The 20,084-nt window shown below is 43.9% G+C and overlaps 4 protein-coding genes across 4 annotated transcripts; 3 read left to right on the forward strand and 1 right to left on the reverse strand.

The window, feature by feature from the left end:
• The first annotated feature begins 771 nt into the window (after positions 1-771).
• LOC111066501 (probable cytochrome P450 12a4, mitochondrial) lies at positions 772-2,667 on the forward strand. Its single transcript, XM_022355187.2, is given in 5 exon segments — positions 772-900; positions 962-1,449; positions 1,510-1,957; positions 2,018-2,377; positions 2,379-2,667. Coding segments are annotated over 5 exon segments (1,608 nt in total). The 5' UTR covers positions 772-828; the 3' UTR covers positions 2,619-2,667.
• Positions 2,668-4,024: 1,357 nt separating this feature from the next.
• Positions 4,025-6,765, forward strand: LOC111066500 (probable cytochrome P450 12a4, mitochondrial). The gene is made up of 5 exons (XM_022355185.2): positions 4,025-4,144; positions 4,206-4,693; positions 4,754-5,201; positions 5,262-5,903; positions 6,628-6,765. The coding sequence occupies exons 1-4, from the start codon at positions 4,073-4,075 to the stop codon at positions 5,859-5,861; spliced, it is 1,608 nt and encodes a 535-aa protein (XP_022210877.2). The 5' UTR covers positions 4,025-4,072; the 3' UTR covers positions 5,862-5,903; positions 6,628-6,765.
• Positions 6,766-9,357: 2,592 nt separating this feature from the next.
• LOC121403763 (probable cytochrome P450 12a4, mitochondrial) lies at positions 9,358-11,272 on the forward strand. The gene is made up of 4 exons (XM_022355186.2): positions 9,358-9,471; positions 9,533-10,020; positions 10,080-10,527; positions 10,583-11,272. Exons 1-4 carry the CDS (start codon positions 9,400-9,402, stop codon positions 11,180-11,182), a joined length of 1,608 nt encoding a protein of 535 aa, XP_022210878.2. The 5' UTR covers positions 9,358-9,399; the 3' UTR covers positions 11,183-11,272.
• Positions 11,273-11,783: 511 nt separating this feature from the next.
• Positions 11,784-19,840, reverse strand: LOC111066502 (phosphopantothenate--cysteine ligase). Its single transcript, XM_022355188.2, has 5 exons — positions 18,935-19,840; positions 17,876-18,319; positions 14,585-14,770; positions 14,363-14,500; positions 11,784-14,304 (listed from the first exon to the last, which is right to left on the reverse strand). The coding sequence occupies exons 1-5, from the start codon at positions 19,058-19,060 to the stop codon at positions 14,257-14,259; spliced, it is 942 nt and encodes a 313-aa protein (XP_022210880.1). The 5' UTR covers positions 19,061-19,840; the 3' UTR covers positions 11,784-14,256.
• Positions 19,841-20,084: the final 244 nt, after the last annotated feature.

Here is a 20,084-nt window from a genome sequence, read left to right on the forward strand (position 1 = left end):
CTAATATAATTTTATATTTGCCAGCTGTGGCAGATCTACATCGGGATATATTCGTAGGTATATTCATATCTACGCTCTATCTATATAAATTATATTTGAACTAATATAAATACGTACAGGGAGACATATACATATATACATACATATATACATGCATACGGGCATATCAATGTTTCCCTTAGTTTGCGGGCAGATAACAAAATATAAAAAAATCATTAAAGATTAGTTTGTTTGTATTATTATCAGGGCCGAACTTTGTCAAGTCTACCATCAAATTCATGCCAAATCAATTAAACTTGGCCAACAAGTCTGATGCAATGGGTACCACCAGAAGCATGCAAATATCGAAATTGTTTAATAGCTTTGAGAGTTGTATTGAATTTGTTTCGATTAAGAGAGTGAAAATGCCAATTTATTTGTTTTATTTTCTTCAGTGTAAAATCAACGATTATATTCTATTTAATATTATAGATTTAACGATCTTTATTTCAACCATTTCCAAAGTGATATCTTCGAAAGATTGCCAAGCTCTAACAATATTAGAGCATTGCTTTACTACCAGTATATTCGGTATAAGGTATTCCATAGTCGATCCAATGACAGTATATATTTCGTAAATATGGTGTACGAGTGTGTTTACAACATGAACCCTATTTGGTATTCGCGCGCTCCCGCAAACCTGTTTTGGCGCTCTCTCTTGTTCTGTTTATGCGCTGTTATCATCCAAATTGGCAGCAAAGCTCTCGCTGGTCTTTGGAATATGTAGCTGGCTAATGGAACGATCAGTTTAGTTGTGTCAGCTAACCAAATAAGTTCCCAACAAGCAAAATGCTGAAAGTACGCAGCGGGCTATCTATAATTCAGACGCAAAAAGCGGCCCCCTCTATCAGTTGTCAGCTGGTAAATATTCATACATATATTGCTGATATCACAGCGAAATAACCATTTGAATCTTCTGCAGCGTTGGCAGACAACTTCTGTTGCAGCAGAGCCCAGAAATGATGCTGAGTGGCTACAGGCTCGTCCCTTTGAGGAGATTCCTCGGGTGCCATTGCTATCTACCATTCAGAATTTTATGCCCGGAGGAAAATATACCAAATTGGATATTGTAGATTTGTTTAAAGACATGCGCGAGGAATATGGAAACATATTCTATTTAAAGGGTATGATGGGAGGCCCGTCATTCCTGAGCACACACAACCCCAAGGATTTCGAGGTTGTATTCCGAAACGAGGGCGTATGGCCCCAACGGCCTGGCAGCGAGACTCTTCGGTATCATCGGAAAACGCATAGAAAGGATTTCTTCCAGGGAGTCGAGGGGATCATACCCACTCAAGGAAAGACCTGGAGCGACTTTCGAACAATTGTAAATCCTGTTCTCATGCAGCCAAAGAACGTGCGGCTTTACTATAAGAAGATGTCCCAAGTGAACCAGGAGTTTGTGCAACGGTGCGTATGACTTCAAGTGAGTTCCATTTTATGCTCAAATGAGATCTGCCCTGATCACAGTATCAAAGCGCTCCGTGACGTCGACACCCTGGAGGCTCCTGATGATTTCATACACATTATAAATCGCTGGACGCTGGAGTCTGTTTCTGTGGTGGCCCTGGACAAGCAGCTGGGACTGCTCAAGGAGTCGGTCAACAATGACGAGGCCATGAAGCTCTTTAAGTACCTGGAAGATTTTTTCGTACTTTCAGCCGATCTGGAGATAAAGCCCTCCATCTGGCGGTTCGTTAAAACGCCCAAGCTAATGAAACTAATGAAGGCTCTGGACGGCATTCAAGAAGTAACCTCAGCGTATGTAGATGAAGCCATAGAGCGTCTGGAGAGGGAGGCCAAGGAGGGAATTGTCCGCCCGGAGAGTGAGCAAAGTGTACTCGAAAAGCTGCTCAAGGTTGACAAGAAGGTGGCGACGGTTATGGCCATGGATATGCTAATGGCCGGAGTGGATACCGTACGTAGTCTGCAGATTACAGAATGGACAAATAATGATATCATTCTTTCTTTTTTCTAGACCTCGAGTACATTTACAGCGGCCTTGCTGTGCCTTGCCAAGAATCCGGAGAAGCAGGCCAAGCTCCGAGAAGAGGTGATGAAGGTTCTTCCACAGAAGGACTCCGAGTTCACGGAGGCATCCATGAAGAACGTTCCGTATCTACGTGCCTGCATCAAGGAGTCACAGCGGATGTACCCTCTGGTCATCGGAAATATCCGAATTAGTGCTCAGGACAGCGTTTTGAGTGGATATCAAGTGCCGGCTGGCACCTTTATCTCGATGATCCCTACGGGTTTGCTATCAAGCGAAGAGCACTTCCTCAAAGCGGATGAGTTCCTGCCAGAACGGTGGGTGCGCAACGCCACAGACGCCACCGGACAGGTGCCCTGCGAATGACTTGAAGCTGAAGAATCCATTTGTGTTCCTGCCCTTCGGATTTGGACCCCGCATGTGCGTGGGAAAACGCATCGTGGACATGGAGCTGGAGCTGGGCATCGCCCGACTCATCCGGAACTTCAACATCGAGTTCAATCACCCCACGGAGAACGCATTCCGCTCCGCACTGATCAATTTGCCCAACATACCGCTTAAGTTTAAGTTTACCGACTTGCCCAACTGAAGTATTGTTTCTCCAACACCATAAAGTATATATAAATTCCTGATCAGCATCAATATTTAAGTATTTAAATATTTAAACCCATGTCAAGAATGCAGAATTTTAATCAGATGGGATCATTATTATATTCAGAAAGAAGAAACCAATTCCCCGTGGCTGGGGTATGGCGGGGTCCTTTTAAGTACGAGTTATTGAATATATGAAAACTGACTATCGGATAGTAAAACCCGAAACTGCTTTAGGGCAATGTACTGAATATCTATCTCTATTATATAAAATAATTTGGGATCGCATATTTGGGATAAATCGCAGTCCATCGAGGGCTTCTTTTGTTGCCTTTGAAACTCTCATCTGTACAATGTTTAATGTAAGTAGTCAGTGAATCAGGTGCAGTACCTAAAGATATGATATAAAATAGTTTCTGAACGTAAATTTTTTATAAATCGCGGATTATCGAGCGTAAATTTTTTGTTTTGCTATACATACAATATGTTTCGGTATTTGAACAAATCGAAACACATACGAATATGTATTAAGTATTGTGTCCCTATGTTTCTGGTCAGATAACAAATATAATACCAATAAAGATAAGTACAAGCCTTGCCAATAAGTCTGATGCAATGGGCACCACCATAAGCGTGCAAATAATGAAATTTTTTATTATCTTTGACACTTGTATTGAATTTGTTTCTTTCAAGAGAGTAACAGGAGAATCCACGCACATTTCCCGTCTGATAAGATAAACAAGTACTAGTATATTTATGTTCATATGTATATTATTAGACTATTCATATTAATAATTTGTTCTCATCAAACCAAACCACTATTCTCATTTTACGCTCACACATGCTTCAATTTATGCCAATGACATTGAACAATTTAACGAGGGTACGCGTGAGTGAATCGTTTAATTTTTTTGTTTACTCTTAGGGTATATTGTATTAATGGAGATGTATGTCTCCAACAGGGTAGTATGATGCTCCTATTCATAATTTACATATTAAGGAATCCTACTAAAAAAAAATATGCCTTAAATATAAGCTAAATTATTGTTAATTAATTTCATTGTTAATTTATTTGCTAAAATATTCAAATATAGCGACTATAGATATAAAGATATTTTAGGATGCCTCCATTTTCATTATTACTTTTTGATTACTTTTTCAGACTTAAAAATCTGAGTTAAAGGGTGCAAAATTTCGAACCATTACCAATCAGTAAAAATCTTTTTTTAAATTATAGTAAATGTTTATAATTTGATTCTGGTTTTTTGTTTGTTTCTCTGTTATCTGCACAACGGATACGCACTCCCTCGAACCTGCTTTGGCGCTCTCTCTGTTCTGTTCTCTTGTTCAAAGCTCTCACAGGTCTTTGGAATAGGAACCTAATGGAACGATCGGTCAGGGAGCGATCAGTTTAGCTGTGGCAGCCAACGAAATAAGTTCCCAACAAGCAAAATGCTGAAAGTACGCAGCGGTCTATCTATAATTCAGACGCAAAAAGCGGCCCCCTCTATCAGTTGTCAGCTGGTAAATATTCATACATTTATAGCTGATGTCACGTCGGAATATTTATTTGAATCTTCTCCAGCGTTGGAAGGCCACATCTGTTGCAGCAGAGCCTAGAAATGATGCTGAGTGGCTAAACGCTCGTCCCTTTGAGGAGATTCCTCGCACCACATTTTTCTCTAATGTTCGGAACTTTATGCCTGGAGGAAAATATAGCAAATTGGACATTATGGCATTGTTTAAAGCCTTGCGCGAGGACTATGGAAACATATTCTATTTAAAAGGTATGATGGGAGGCGATTCATTCGTAAGCACACACAACCCCACGGATTTCGAGGTGGTATTCCGGAACGAGGGCGTATGGCCCCATCGGCCTGGTGGCGATACTCTTCGCTATCATCGGGATACGCATAGAAAGGACTTCTTCCAGGGAGTGGAGGGAGTTTTAGCCACCCAAGGAAAGACCTGGAGCGACTTTCGATCCATTGTAAATCCCGTGCTAATGCAGCCGAAGAACGTGCGGCTTTACTATAAGAAGATGTCCCAAGTGAACCAGGAGTTTGTGCAACGGTGCGTATGACATCAAGTGAGTTCCATTTTATGCTCAAATGAGATCTGCTCTATTCACAGTATCAAAGCGCTCCGTGACGTCGACACCCTGGAGGCTCCTGATGATTTCATACACATTATAAATCGCTGGACGCTGGAGTCTGTTTCTGTGGTGGCCCTGGACAAGCAATTGGGACTGCTCAAGGAGTCGGTCCAGAATGACGAGGCCATGAAGCTCTTCGAGTGCCTGGAAGATTTCTTCGAAGTCTCAGCCGATTTGGAGATGAAGCCCTCCGCCTGGCGTTACTATAAAACTACCAAGCTGATGAAACTAATGAAAGCTCTGGACGGCATTCAGGAAGTAACCTCAGCGTTTGTAGATGAAGCCATAGAGCGTCTGGAGAGGGAGGCCAAGGAGGGAATTGTCCGCCCGGAGAGTGAGCAGAGTGTACTTGAAAAGCTGCTCAAGGTCGACAAGAAGGTGGCGACGGTTATGGCCATGGATATGCTAATGGCCGGAGTGGATACGGTACGTAGTCTGCAGATTACAGAATGGACAAATAATGATATCATTCTTTCTTTTTCCTAGACCTCGAGTACATTTACAGCGGCCCTGCTGTGTTTGGCCAAGAATCCGGAGAAGCAGGCCAAACTCCGAGAGGAGGTGATGAAGGTTCTTCCCCAGAAGGACACCGAGTTCACGGAGGAGTCAATGAAGAACGTTCCGTATCTACGTGCCTGCATCAAGGAGTCCCAGCGTATCTATCCTCTGATCGTCGGCAATGCCCGAGTTCTCAATCGAGACAGCGTTTTGAGTGGATATCAAGTGCCTGCTGGCACTTTTATCTCAATGGTCCCTACGGCTTTGCTATCAAGTGAAGAGCACTTTCCTAAAGCTGACGAGTTCCTGCCAGAACGGTGGGTGCGCAACGCCACAGACGCCACCGGACTGTGCCCGGCGAATGACTTGAAGCTGAAGAATCCATTTGTGTTCCTGCCCTTTGGATTTGGACCCCGCATGTGCGTAGGAAAACGCATCGTGGACATGGAGCTGGAGCTGGGCATCGCCCGACTCATCCGGAACTTCAACATCGAGTTCAATCACCCGACGGAGAACGCTTTCCGTGCCGCCCTGATCAATTTGCCCAACATACCGCTTAAGTTTAAGTTTACTGACTTGTCCAACTGAAGTTTTGCCTCTACTCGTATACCCGTTACTCAAGAAATATAGATACATATGTATATGTATATTAGTTTGTGTATAACATCCATTAAGTCTATATATTCTTGATCAGCATGAATAGTTTAGACTATTTATGTCTGTCCGTTTGTCCGTTATCGGGGATAAATGCCTAGATTCCAACTGCGAGCAATATTGAAAGAGATCCCTGCCTTCGTTAGCTGTCCTATCAAAATCCCTGTCCTTTCTTCACCGCATTAACCAACAAATCAACTCGTCCCTTTCGAGAACAGCGATACCAACAAGAAGGTATCGGCACCGAAACCAATTCCGGCGCTTACGTATAATTACGTAGAAAATATATTGCTTAGGTACATATAGATATAGTATATATACTAACTTATTACCGGGTATACAAGCAGAGCCCTTGCCACGACTCACAACGTTCCCGCTAGTTCAAAGCTGCCGAGTGCTACTTTGTGACAAGATGAAATTTACTAGCATATTAATGGCAAAGACCTGTGGTGGGAAAACTGCGGATCTTTCGATGTCTTTCGATTCGGCTCATCAGTTCAATGGGCAAATATTTATAATTGAATTATTTTATTCTCAAAACTCATAAAAAAATATTATATTTCAATTCAAAAATTAAACTGAAAACAGGCACCTAGACATGCCAGTCCTAGGCATTCCATAATATACCTACAAACAATATGCTCTCATTCATGTATTTAACTATGGCAGTTAACTAATTTAATTTAAATCGCTCTTTCAGTAAGACTTTTCTGCTCCTCGACAAAGACTGTGTTACTATACACATTCTGTTGTTGGCTTCTATGAGCGACTTAGCTGCCCAAAGCATTGAACAGACGAAGGAGAGTACGCAGCTCATTATATATAATTATATTATTTAATTACTAACTTCATTATTCTAGCTGTAATAAAAATGTTTTCGCTGGAACAATTGTTTAATTGTTTGTTTTATTAAAATTATAAGCCAAACATAAAATGTGTAATGTACAATGTATTTACATAGTGTTGTTTGCTACGTACACCACAAACTAGACAACATAGTGCGTATAAGATCATGGTTAGCACGTTGGGTGGGCCTCTCCACCGCCTTGGGATGGGGGGGGATCTTTCTGTTGTTCTAGTTGTTACACTCACAAGAGATTTTGTGCTAACCTGGCCGTTATTAGGTGTTGAAATTTAAGTTAAAATGCAATATGCATCGCCGTTCTGAGTCAGATGTAGGGACTCCACGTTACCCACCCAACCATGTTAACTACTGTTCATTCTTTAAGTGTTAACCCTTATGTGTTATATGTTCCTTTTCTCAATACCCCATTATAATTCCTCTACTCCATATTTCTCAAAATAAATCTTCAATATATTTCCCCAATAAATGACATGGTTTCAAAACTAAAGACTAGAATAATAGGTATATAAATCAATAAAGATGGATATGTATGTAGTTAAACGTTAATATATGAATAAAGAAAATCTTTGACAAATCATGGTGGCTTACAAATTTCGTTCCATCGCTGCAACAGGCCTGCATGCATTGACGTTCCACCTAGCTAAGAACATTAATAGTATGTACAATGTGTATGAAGTTAAAGAAAAGTGAAAGAAATCATAAAAAAAAAATAATTATATATGTATATATATTTGTATAAATAAGTAACTCCGTTTCATTCATCCATCCTTATTGTGCTCCCTTTCCAACATCCAGCATGACGATGTCCATCCAGACCCTGACCGAATGGTCCGTCATACCCGGTGTTGACTGTCTGTTGGTATGCACACGTGCGCTCGTCCGAGGTCAAAAAGGTCGATGGAAAGCACCTCTAGAAAACTTCTCTGGAGCTAGATCTTCGATCAACGATGTATATGGGCGCAAACCAAAGCAAACTTAGCCTTTAATTGGCATATAACAAAGACCCTTTCCAGAAAACACAAAATTCTATTAGTCTACATGTCACGTGTGTTACGTCATAGAAAAAATTACCTTTCGGGCTCGCAACTGGGTTTAATTCCGAAGAAAGATCTCTATAAACTAGAGCACAAATCGGCCAAGACTGCCTTAGCATGTGCACCATGCCCCTAGGAAAATCACTACGTTAGACACTTTTAAAACTTTTACCTACTTGAGGTTAATTACCTGATCGGACTAGCTATCAAACTTTTTTTTTTTTTTTTTGCCTCAATATTTTCCGATAAAAATTTTAATCACGACTAATTGCACTCAGGTTATCCCGTTAACGGACCCGAACCCCAACAAAAAAAACGCACGTGTAAAAAAATTGTAGCACTTGATGTTGAGCAACTGACCTTTACTAATTCGTTGGCACAGATCGAATGTCTAGCCTGATTCGTTTGGTTTCTTTCCCACCCACGCTTCTAAGCCGTCGTATCGTTCTAAGCTAGAGCGCTAAAGCATAAAGCTCGCTTGACCGACTAAAGCTTTCTAACGCATACATAGAGGTGCAGCTACAGTGCTGTGCACATAAATAGGTCGAAATGCAAAACGAGAAATTATGAGCCGTCACAAATGTATATGTGCAATATATTTACATATTTGTTTGTACGTACCTACAAAGTACATACATATGTGTCTTTAAAATATGTATGAACTACGATTTTTGTGGGCAACTACTACCACCAAAAAGTCTTAAAATTGTTTTTATCTTCAAAAATTGAATTTCTTGTCGGTCAAGACAATAAACATAACAATTCAAGTTCATTTCACTGCTGATAAGATGTATCAGTACGATACATACATACATATATGAACGTATATACATACATACATACATTTATGTACGAAGTAGCTTAATTCATTTAATTAACATGCTCTCATCCAAACAATTCTCAATAGTCTCACTGTTATCTTTTTACGCTCAAACATTTTTTAATTGACGCCAATGACATTGACCAATTCAACGAGGGTACGCGTGAATGAACCGTTTAATTTGATTGATACTCTTAGGGCATATTGCATTCACGGGGATTTATGCAACGGCGTATACTTATGAATAATATTATAAGGGTTTAGGATAATTTGAGCTGTGAAATGTGATCGAAGCTTCGTAGTGGTTCGTATAGCAAATCATTGTTAAACATTTCGTAAATAATAATTTTTTCGGTAATGTTTTTGATATATAAAGCATCGTTTCTTTATTTGATTATTCATTCTCCATATATCTGGAGATTTAATGCTCTTGTGATTATATTTTCACATTCCCTTTAACTATTGTGTGAGTAAATAATTAAGTAGAAGGTATGCCAAATTCGATGCAATAGCAGTCATTAATAATTTTTCTAAATTATAGTAAATGTTTACAAAATGATTCTTGTTTGTTTTTTTTTCGCGTACTCTTGCGAGTCTCTTTTGGCGCTCTCTTGTTTTGCTTGTGCGCTGTTATCATCCTATTTGGCAGCAAAGCTCTCTCAGGTCTTTGGAATAGGAACCTAATGCAACGATCGGTCAGGGAGCGATCAGTTTAGCTGTGGCAGCTAACGAAATAGGTTCCCAACAAGCAAAATGCTGAAAGTACGCAGCGGTCTATCTATAATTCAGACGCAAAAAGCGGCCCTCTCTATCAGTTGTCAGCTGGTAAATATTCATACATTTATAGCTGATGTCACATCGGACTATTAATTTTAATCTTCTACAGCGTTGGCAGACCACATCGGTTGCAGCAGAGCCCAGAAATGATGCTGAGTGGCTAAACGCTCGTCCCTTTGAGGAGATTCCTCGGACCACATTTCTGTCTACCATTCGGAATTTTATGCCCGGAGGAAAATATAGCAAATTGGACATTATGACATTATTCAAGACCATGCGCGAGGACTATGGAAACATATTCTATTTAAAGGGTATGATGGGAGGCCCGTCATTCCTGAGCACACACAACCCAAAGGATTTCGAGGTTGTATTCCGGAACGAGGGCGTATGGCCCCATCGGCCTGGCAGCGATACTATTCGGTATCATCGGGAGACGCATAGAAAGGACTTCTTCCAGGGAGTCGAGGGGATCATACCCACCCAAGGAAAGACCTGGAGCGACTTTCGAACCATTGTAAATCCCGTGCTAATGCAGCCGAAGAACGTGCGGCTTTACTATAGAAAGATGTCCCAAGTGAACCAGGAGTTTGTGCAACGGTGCGTATGACTTCAAGTGATTCCATTTAATGCTCAAATGAGATCTGCTCTAATCACAGTATCAAAGCGCTCCGTGACGTCGACACCCTGGAGGCTCCTGATGATTTCATACACATTATAAATCGCTGGACGCTGGAGTCTGTTTCTGTGGTGGCCCTGGACAAGCAGCTGGGACTGCTCAAGGAGTCGGTCCAGAATGACGAGGCCATGAAACTCTTCGAGTACCTGGACGATTTCTTCGAGCTTACAGCAGAGCTAGAGTTGAAACCCTCCGTCTGGCGGTTCGTTAAAACACCCAAGCTAATGAAACTAATGAAGGCTCTGGACGGCATTCAGGAAGTAACCTCAGCGTATGTAGATGAAGCCATAGAGCGTCTGCAGAAGGAGGCCAAGCAGGGAATAGTCCGCCCGGAGAGTGAGCAGAGTGTACTTGAAAAGCTGCTCAAGGTCGACAAGAAGGTGGCCACGGTTATGGCCATGGATATGCTAATGGCCGGAGTGGATACGGTACGTAGTTTTCAGATCCCATACTTGCCCTTAGTTCATTTATCCTTTTTTCTAGACCTCGAGTACATTTACAGCGGCCTTGCTGTGCCTTGCCAAGAATCCGGAGAAGCAGGCCAAACTCCGAGAGGAGGTGATGAAGGTTCTTCCCCAGAAGGACACCGAGTTCACGGAGGAGTCAATGAAGAACGTTCCGTATCTACGTGCCTGTATCAAGGAGTCACAGCGGATCTACCCACTGGTGCTCGGCAATGCCCGAACTCTCAATCGAGACAGCGTTTTGAGTGGATATCAAGTGCCTGCTGGCACCTTTATCTCGATGATTCCTACGGGTTTGCTATCAAGCGAAGAGCACTTTCCTAAAGCTGACGAGTTCCTGCCAGAACGGTGGGTGCGCAACGCCACAGACGCCACCGGACAGTGTCCGGCGAATGACTTGAAGCTGAAGAATCCATTTGTGTTCCTGCCCTTCGGATTTGGACCCCGCATGTGCGTGGGAAAACGCATCGTGGACATGGAGCTGGAGCTGGGCATCGCCCGACTCATCCGGAACTTCAACATCGAGTTCAATCACCCCACGGAGAACGCATTCCGCGCCGCCATGATCAGTTTGCCCAACATTCCACTTAAGTTTAAGTTTACCGACTTGCCCAACTGAAGCATTATTATGCGTTTCTTTTGGGCTTTCTTGTGATGAGATAAGATTTTCAATCGTATAAAGTTGTTTGTTGAACTATTCTGTGAGATAGAGAGAGAGCGAAGCTTGCTGAGGGAGGACAGTAAGTACGGGCCGGGGCTCCAGTCAATCCAATTTGTATTATCCTTTCCCAGCTCGGCCATCCCCGCTGCCTAGCCAGAAGAAGCCTAGGGAATGAAACAAGTTGGTTTATTTGTTTATACATTTAAAGCTATTTCATTTCCAGTTAAATACACACTCAAAATATATATATATATATAGATCTATATGTAGGTAGACATTCTAGACACTCAATACGGTATATGGTACATTTGTGGTAAACATTTTACAACAGTTTTACAGTTAAACAGCTCTTGGATTCTGGATTCTGGTTATACTCGTAATGGGGACAGGGTCACGTACTGCCAATCAATTGGATGTGGATTCGCACGATGTTCTTTTGGCCAATTTCAACAATAAAATAGTTAGTTAGTTAGCTTCTTTATTGGCCAAATGCTTGTAGAGAGTAAATATTCAAATGAAAATCATTTTATCCTTCTTAGTTTGTTAGTTTTTTTCAAGGTATACATAAAGATATATATTTGTGATTTTTCTTTTTTTTTTATCATATTTTGTTCGATTTTTACTTTGGTTTGGTCCAAATGGATATTGAAACTTTAACAAATTGGTTCTCTTGGTTTTTTTTATCGTTTTTTTGTTTTGTTTTGGTTTTGGTTTTTGTTTTTAACGCATATATTTATGTAAGTTATTATAAACATTTTCTAGAAGATTTGGAAAGTTTTTAATTGTATTTAAAATTTCCCTATTTTTATTGTATTTTACGTTAGACATTTATGAGCTGAATCTAAGAAAGTTCACACGATTTTTTTAAATATATTTTTGTATTTGTATATCAAATAAATTGGAAATCAGTCCTAAATTATGGATATGAAAAGTTTTTTTTCCTTCGACTTGCGGCTATATTTTATGCATTGGAACGTTTTTACTATATCATTTCAAGTGCCCCTTTGTTTAATATTCAAAAAATATCATCACCTTCCTAGAGCAGCCCCTACCAAAAAAAACCGCCCCCTAATACATACTACATACATATGTTTGGATACACACATATGTATGTATGTATTTATGTACATATATTGTATTGTTCGCAAACTGAATTTTTATGTTTATATTTTAATGCACAATCGATACGCAAAAATATACACAATAAAAGCATCAGCAGAAGGAATGTGGGTGTGGCACTAAAACCGAGCAACAAGAGAATGAAAAAGGAAACTTAAATCCGGCTGAGCCCGCATGTGTGATGGTGTCTGTTGGCTATGGCTGTGGCTGTTGCCTCTGTCTCTGGCTCTGTTTGTGGTGCGTGTCGGGGCAATAAAATCTAATTTGATGCAGGCAACTCCCATACCCCCAACTCACACACACACTCACACTCCTCTAATACGCACACTACACATACCACACACAAACATACATCAGAAGAGGCCAAAAAAATGTTGAAACACAAAACGAACCGAACGGAAGAGAACAAAAAAAAATGTTGCATAGTTCTGGGCTGCAGAACAAAAACCAACAAAATGCTGGCGGGACGGAAGTGGTTACAACTCCCTGAATGGAGGGGATACCAGGCTAAGTCCCAGCCCCGCACCGCACCACCACCACCACCACTTGCCCAACCACTAGCCCTAACCAACTCTTTTCACCGCAGAGCCGTTTAAGCGGGCGGCTTAGCGGCCCCAAAAGGCGTAGATAAAAGGCGGCAACAACATAACATGCAATAAAAATGTGCAAAAGGCGTCGGCAGCCCTAAGGACCCTGAGGACTACTCGTCCTCTTTGGCCTTCTCCCAGCTGTCTGCTGGCTGCCAAGGCATCGCTGAGCTCTTCCTGTCGAGTGTGTCTTTGTGCCTTTGTGTGTGTGTATGAGATGTTAATTAGGTTTTGACTGCAGGGCCGTGTTTGGGCATGGGGAAACTTAATTCGGCTGCTTTAAGCTGACCTTTGGCCATGGTGGGTCTCGACTTGACCCGCTTTGCATAGACAGGCGCCAAGGTACGAGCACTCGTTTAAGCCACCATAAATTCGAAACGACAAGGACATTAGACAGCACTCTCTTTGTTGTTGTAGCTGCTATGCAAAACAGGCAAATCAATTGTCGCGTCGCCTGCCACTGACAGGAGACCAGGGTAGCGGCAGGGACAGGGACAGGGGACAGAGACAGAGGAGGGCCCAACAAATTGCGATTGCATGTGGCGGCGGCGGCTTTTTGGCGGATTTTAAACATGTCTGCTTTGGTTTTGTGTGCAGGGGCTTAAAACTGCTGCCGACTAATTTCTGGCAAAAGTGGATCGATGCTTCATTAAATATATAAAATCATAAGCTTCGCCGAACAGGTCCCACAGCACACATAAATCAAAAACGTTTTATTGATGTCTGCGCCCGCACAGCTGCGTATACTTGATGACTTAAAAGGACAGGCCAGCAAAAGTATGGGCATGGAGATGGAGATGGGTATGGGTATGGGATGGTCAAGATGGAAGGCCAGCAGTGTGTATACATAAAAGTGACATCATTTCACGGGACAACATTAAACGAAATACATTAACTAATATGAAAGGGAGGCAGAAAGGAGCGACACCACCACATCTAAGGCTGCGGGTCGAAACGGAGACGCTGCCCCATCAATTATGAGGCGTGACCATAAACAGAAATACTAATTGTTACGGCAACTCAAAGTTCAGAGAGGGAATGCATATAAATATATGCAAATGTCTAGTCACTATCCGGTGTTCTGTGTTCAGTGTTCGGGTATTCGGCATTTAGTATTCGGAATTTCAGTATTCGCTATATGGACTATAAACCTGCTCAATATTTGCGGCCAAAGCTTGGCGTGCCCGGATTGAGCACGCGACAATAATGCGAGCTGGTCACGCAATACGGATCCTCTCCATCGTCATCCTGGTGCTGGAGCTGCTGGTGATGGTGCTGCTGCTGCTGGTGCTGGTGCTGCTGTTGCCGGCGGCGCATTGATAACGGTCATTGGCGCTGCTGGGCGTTGTTGATGTACTCGTTGTGCTTTAGCACCTGGAAAAACAAAACGAAAATACAGATTTGAGCACAGCTTTTGGCGACTTTTCCTTACCAGGTCGGCCACAATGGGCTCCTCGATCTCCAGGCCCTGCAGCGTTTGCTCGCGGCTCAAATGCAGCTCGTAGGAATCTGTGGGCGTGACAAACACCACGCGATGCTTGCGTGTCTGCAGTATATTGGCAATGACCAGCTGTGGCGGTGTTAGGTGGGAGGTGGGGGGGTTCAGAGGTTGAGAGGTTGCCATCCACTTCTGATTGACTACAACTTGACTCACCTTATGCTTGTATTTGTTGAGGCTGTCACGTGCCTTGACAATCAATAGACTCTCGTCCGTTTCCAGCTTAAAGGACACCACAAAGGCGTGCGGCACCCAGAGGCTGGCCAGTGGGGCAAGCATTTTTGGCACCAGCTGCAGTGAAATCGTTGGCGCTCCATCGCCCGATTGCATTTTGTGGGTGGGCTGCAATACACGGAATGACAGTGGTTTAGTGTTTCAATGGTATGGCCCGGCCCACGCTGCGTATGCGCGACGTGATGGGGCGCTGCCACGTAGATTGGTTTTCTGGTTGCCACTCCGCAAAAGCCACAAATGGAAAGGACACACCAGCACATACACACACACACAGGCATAAAGGCATACAGGCATACAGATACAGAATGCGGCAGACGCATACACAAGTAGCCGCCACCCAGGACAGGCAGTAAAATGTCCTTGCAAAACAAACAGTCGAGGGACGGACGGACGGGCTGTCGACTGACGATGAAATAAAAGGCCAGGGTTGCCTCTGTGGCCCCGCCACGTGCCATATGAATTACAACTAATTGAAAGCATAACTCAGCCGTAATGAGCTAACGGCATCGCCTGGCTGCACATCCGCTGCCGCTGCCACTGCCGCCACCCCAAGGCTCTGCTTAAAGCTCTTTAAAATACGAGTAAATACATATTGCACATACGCCAGCGACTTGTTGAGCGCCCTCTGCTTGGCTCTGCTCTGTCCTGTTCTGTCCTGTTTATTCTCATTAACTGAGCAGCGCCGTAAGCGGCTCTAAGCTGCTGACCATTCAGTCCTCTCTCACTCACTTATCCGCCGTACACAAAAGGCGGGCAGGAACACACGGACAGACGGCCAGATGGCCAAACGAATGAACAGGCGGACAAGGACAGACAGACGGACATGCCTAAGTAGCCGGGGACATTGTGCAAAGAGAAATGAAAAATGTAGCTCAAGGCATTAAGCCGACAACCAAAACGAAAACGAAGGCAAAGGCAGAGCAGAGCAAAGACAAAAGCAACAGTGAGAAATACATAGAAAGAGAGAGAGAGGCAAAGGACGACGGCATTGACAATTGTGGGGCTCGCTCGGGGTTTTGCTGCCTGATTAGAACTTTAAGCTTTTGAATAAAAAAAAAAAAATGTTGTGGCTCCTGCACTCTGTGGGAACAGCTAGCAGCTGTTGACATTGAATTTACCCAGCCACCAAAACCAACCACCCACCCACCCACTCTCTCTCTCTCTCAACAGTACAGTTGTGTGTTCGTGTCCCCTGCTGTCTGTGCCTGTGCCTGTGTGCCTGTACGTGTTCTTGTGCTTGTGTGCGTTCATGCATGTTTTTCTCTTGTAAAATCTTTTGATTTGATTTGCGGATTTCGGCACGTCGCCGCTTTTGTCCTGTTTCCGTTTGCCTTCTCTCTTCTCTGTTTTTAGTTTACTCTTTTAATTTCTTGTTTGCTTTTACTTATTACAATTTACTTAGGATCCCCGCCAAAAAGCTAATTCAAATTCAAAGTTGCCTTCGTCGCTGCCTTTGCATAAATTTTGCTTTTGGCTTTTGGCTGAGGGCGTGTACCGCCCCGCGCCCGCCTGTCCTGATGATGTGATTGTGAAATTGAATTTTTAGTATCCGCTTGTGCAAGCAGGAGTTCTGTAGTTATTCATAAGCATTTGTAGCCTCTCTCTCTACCAGCGACAAGAAGTTTCAAGAGTGTAGCCGACCTTGGTTCGGGATTGCAGCAGCCAGCAGGATCTTTGGGAATAAGTTTTCAATTTAACAAGAAACTAATGATGAAGAGAGGGAGGCAGCAAGAGATTGCCTTGAAAGCACTTAAATAACCAGTCGAACACAAGCTACTTGCAGCTTGAACTTTCATTTATGTCGGTGATTATGCAAATCCCAATCGATTTGCCGGCAGGAATCATCTGCCTCTCTTGAGTAGAACATCCCGAATATGCACCAACATGTGCTCTAAGTCCTATTCGAATCCTGTACATCAACAGGCCATTTCTCGTGTTTGTGGTGGGAGCAGATGGCCTTAAGGATGCCGACGGCACAAGCATAAGCTGACTTGGGGAGTGTGGAACAATTTAATAAAGTGAACGGACGATTTGTGGCTAACACCCCACGACCACGACCACAGCGGCGTGGAGGCAGGTGGGGAAGGGGGTGTGGAATATCTTTAGAATGAAGGCGACAGGAAATGCACGAACTGAGCGGAAACAGAGCGTAGGAAATGCCACGACGACAACGACAACGATGACGACGACGATGCCTGGGCGGCAAGTGGAAAACTTTCGTGTTTACCCCCTTAAAGCATCTATCACGTTCGGTTCCTGTGTATACATATAGGTAGTGGATATCTGTGTATGTCTCTGTCTATGTGTGTGTGTGTGTGTATATCTGTGGTCTGGTGGCATGCAAATGCAGTGAGACAGGCGACGAGGCAGCCTGGCAAAGCCATTCACACCCCACCAAACGGACATTTGATGCACTTGAAAGCCTTTTGCTGCTACTGCTGCTGCTGCTGCTCTTGGTCCTGTGCTGAATATGCACCAACAAGTCAGCTGTCAGAGAGGAGGAGGCTGGGGGGGCTTAGAGTGGGATCCGACAAGCAAACACGCCCACCAGCCATACTGAGAGTGGGCGAACGAGAACTCTGGGTGAATGAAAGCCCCCAAGGTGGGCGGGGTAGAGATGAGCAAGGCATAGAGAAATCCGCGTGGGTGGACTCGACTCAATGGAGGGGGGGCAGGATTCAGGTAAAGTGTAGAGAAGAAACATGGTAACAGGGAAAATTATGCAAATCAAATTATATGATGACAATGTTAAGGCCGCTGGCGAACAAGGCCAGCCCGTGAGTGACTCTGACAGGCGGCTGTGATAAGGCAGGAGACAGGAGCAGACGTGCTTCTAGTTGTTGACTTAGTGCTTCTCTTCCTCCGGCTGCTGCTCCTCTTCCTGCTGGCAGAAAGCCCAGTCTTACGTCAATAATGTGAAAAGGAAATGTGTCAAAGGCAGGATGGTGACTGGTACTGCGGCTGGTACCGGGTACTGGGCACTGGGACACCGGAGATGGAGTGCGCACAAGGGCAACGCAATCAGAGCCAGAATCAGCTTGTGGAAATCGATAAAAATCCATTTCCAGGCAACTAGCGGAGGTGGAGGTGGAGGTGAAGGTGGAGCTGAAGCTGAAGCCCCGCCACCGCTCATCGATGACGAGTGCAATCAATTACAAGATTTCCCACATGGCCGCCCAACGAACAGTTCTCACTTTTCGATTCCCAGCTTACCATCATGTCCTCGGGTATGTAGAAATCGGATACGGCGGCCGCCAAATAGAGCACGGCACGTTCCTCGAACGCAGCCAGGCACTCGCAGGCGGCCCTCAACAGCCACATGTAGTCGACGACGCTGGTGAAGTTCACATACAAAATCATTTGGGTCTCCCGAGCAATCTTGTATTTGGCCAGCACCGGCGCGAACACATCCACCGAGTCCGGCTTGATGGCTATCGTTGAGCTCTGGCTGTTGTCCGCTATGTCCAGCATATCGAAGAACTGCTGCCCCGTGAAGTGGCGCGTAAACGGCTCCAGCGATTTGTGGCGATGCATAAAGATGACGGCATAGTCATGGTCCAGAAAGTACTCCGCCGAGGCAGAGCCTCTGGTGCCGGCACTAAAGTTATCCACAAATCGAACCGTATTGTGCTCCAAAGGTACTGTAGTTCCACCAGACTGAAATGGAGAAAGATAAAACAGATTCGGGTTTAATTTTGGTTAATGATTTGCTTTAAGGCAGCAGTCGGCACGGACTTATCTATTGTGCATAGGAAAAGTCGCATTTGCACAACGGCACTGCAAAACATGTGAATGTGTGCGTGCCGACCACTGCTTTAAGGCATTTAAAGAGCTACTTTTAGGTGCAGTCGAAAATCTAATGAAAAATAGCTTCAGTTGACGGTAAAAGGACTGCTCTAAGCTACACTGGAGGCCCAACCAAGAGAGATTTTACCCCAAGTAAGAAGTAAGGACTCCACTCGACAGATTTCACTGTATTTATATCTTTAAAGCTCTTTTTTGTACGGCAAACTCTTTCTTTTCTATCACATTTAATATATATATACGAGCTCGTATGTTGCTCTTGTCAGAAATCCAATATCTGTCATATTCAATATTCATCTTTTGGTTAAGCTGAAAGAAACCTTTCATCCTTTCAAACCCGCATTAGAAAAGCTTAGCCGTTGCTGTTGCCAACCCAGAGGTCATGTCGGGGGCTTAACCCCCACTAATTAATGGTGACTTGGCTGACTGGCGGGTGAGTGGGGGGCCTGGGGGCCTGGGGCCACTTACCGTGACGAGGACAATGCGATTTTGGATCTTGTTGTGGCGCTCGCAGAACTCTTTCAGCAGCGAGCGATTGTCCTCAAAGTCTGCGGGCGGCAGATGTGTGTTGTAGAAGTCCTCCCAGTGCGTCATTTTTTTTTTTTTTTGTTTGCTTCCCCCTCTGCTTCTACGTCAATTTTATCCCCTGTTAATTGGCCGCGATTGGTGGCGGGCACGGAAGGAAGCGCACGGAAAAACGGGAAGCTCGAAAAATAACGGACAATTTTCAGCCGGAAACTATGCAATGTTGTCCGCTTTTAATTAATAAACAGTGTCACGTCGCGTGTCGTCGCGTCTAGGGGGGGAGGGGCAACAAGCGGCAACTTTTGGACGAAACGAACTTTGATTGAAACTTAAAATTAATTAGATTCGCTTAAAGCCGCGCAAATAATTTAATTCCAGCACACACACTGCACGCTCTTGTACTATTTTAATTGATTAATTTGCACTTTAAACGGCTGGCGAAGAGAGGGGCGGCTACGGCTACGGCGACGGCGACACGTTGGGGCATGGCATTCACTGGCTTTCTTATCAATGAAATTTGTTGGACAGGCAATGGCAATGCGCGCAATGCAAAGACGAACGAAAAGCTTCACTCCGGCTAACAAGCTGACGCTGCGCTGCGCTGTGTGTTGCTGTTGTTTCCTTGTCCGCGGCCCGAGAAAGATTGTGGCGACAAGGACGACGCGGCGAGTTCTGTGAGAATCGGAGAACGGCGAACGAGGACGAACAGGACGATGCGGACACGCGCACTTAAACTCGGCACAAGCCCGGAGTGTATGTTTTTCGTATTCGTTGGCCAGTCCCGAAGACTTTAATCAGGTTCAAAGTGCAAAAAAACCAGCCAAACAGCTGATGCCACCAGTGCTGTGCAGGTCTCGAACGAGCGCATGGTGTCCGAACTAGTTCTCTAAATAATTCAAACTTGTTGCTTGCCTGAAATTGTTTAGCTGCCCTGGCACACTTTTTATTCAATCAAGCATTTAAATTAAATGCAAATTATATTATTTTCATAAGAATTATGTGCGAGGCAATATATTGCATCTCAAGTTTCAGTTCTTTGAACTAGTTCTCTGCAATGAAGTTGGCTGCGCAGCGCAGTGCTGGTGAACACATT

Source organism: Drosophila obscura, unplaced genomic scaffold, assembly GCF_018151105.1.
Source record: "Drosophila obscura isolate BZ-5 IFL unplaced genomic scaffold, ASM1815110v1 contig_150, whole genome shotgun sequence".
NCBI classification, from domain to species: Eukaryota; Metazoa; Arthropoda; class Insecta; order Diptera; family Drosophilidae; genus Drosophila; species Drosophila obscura.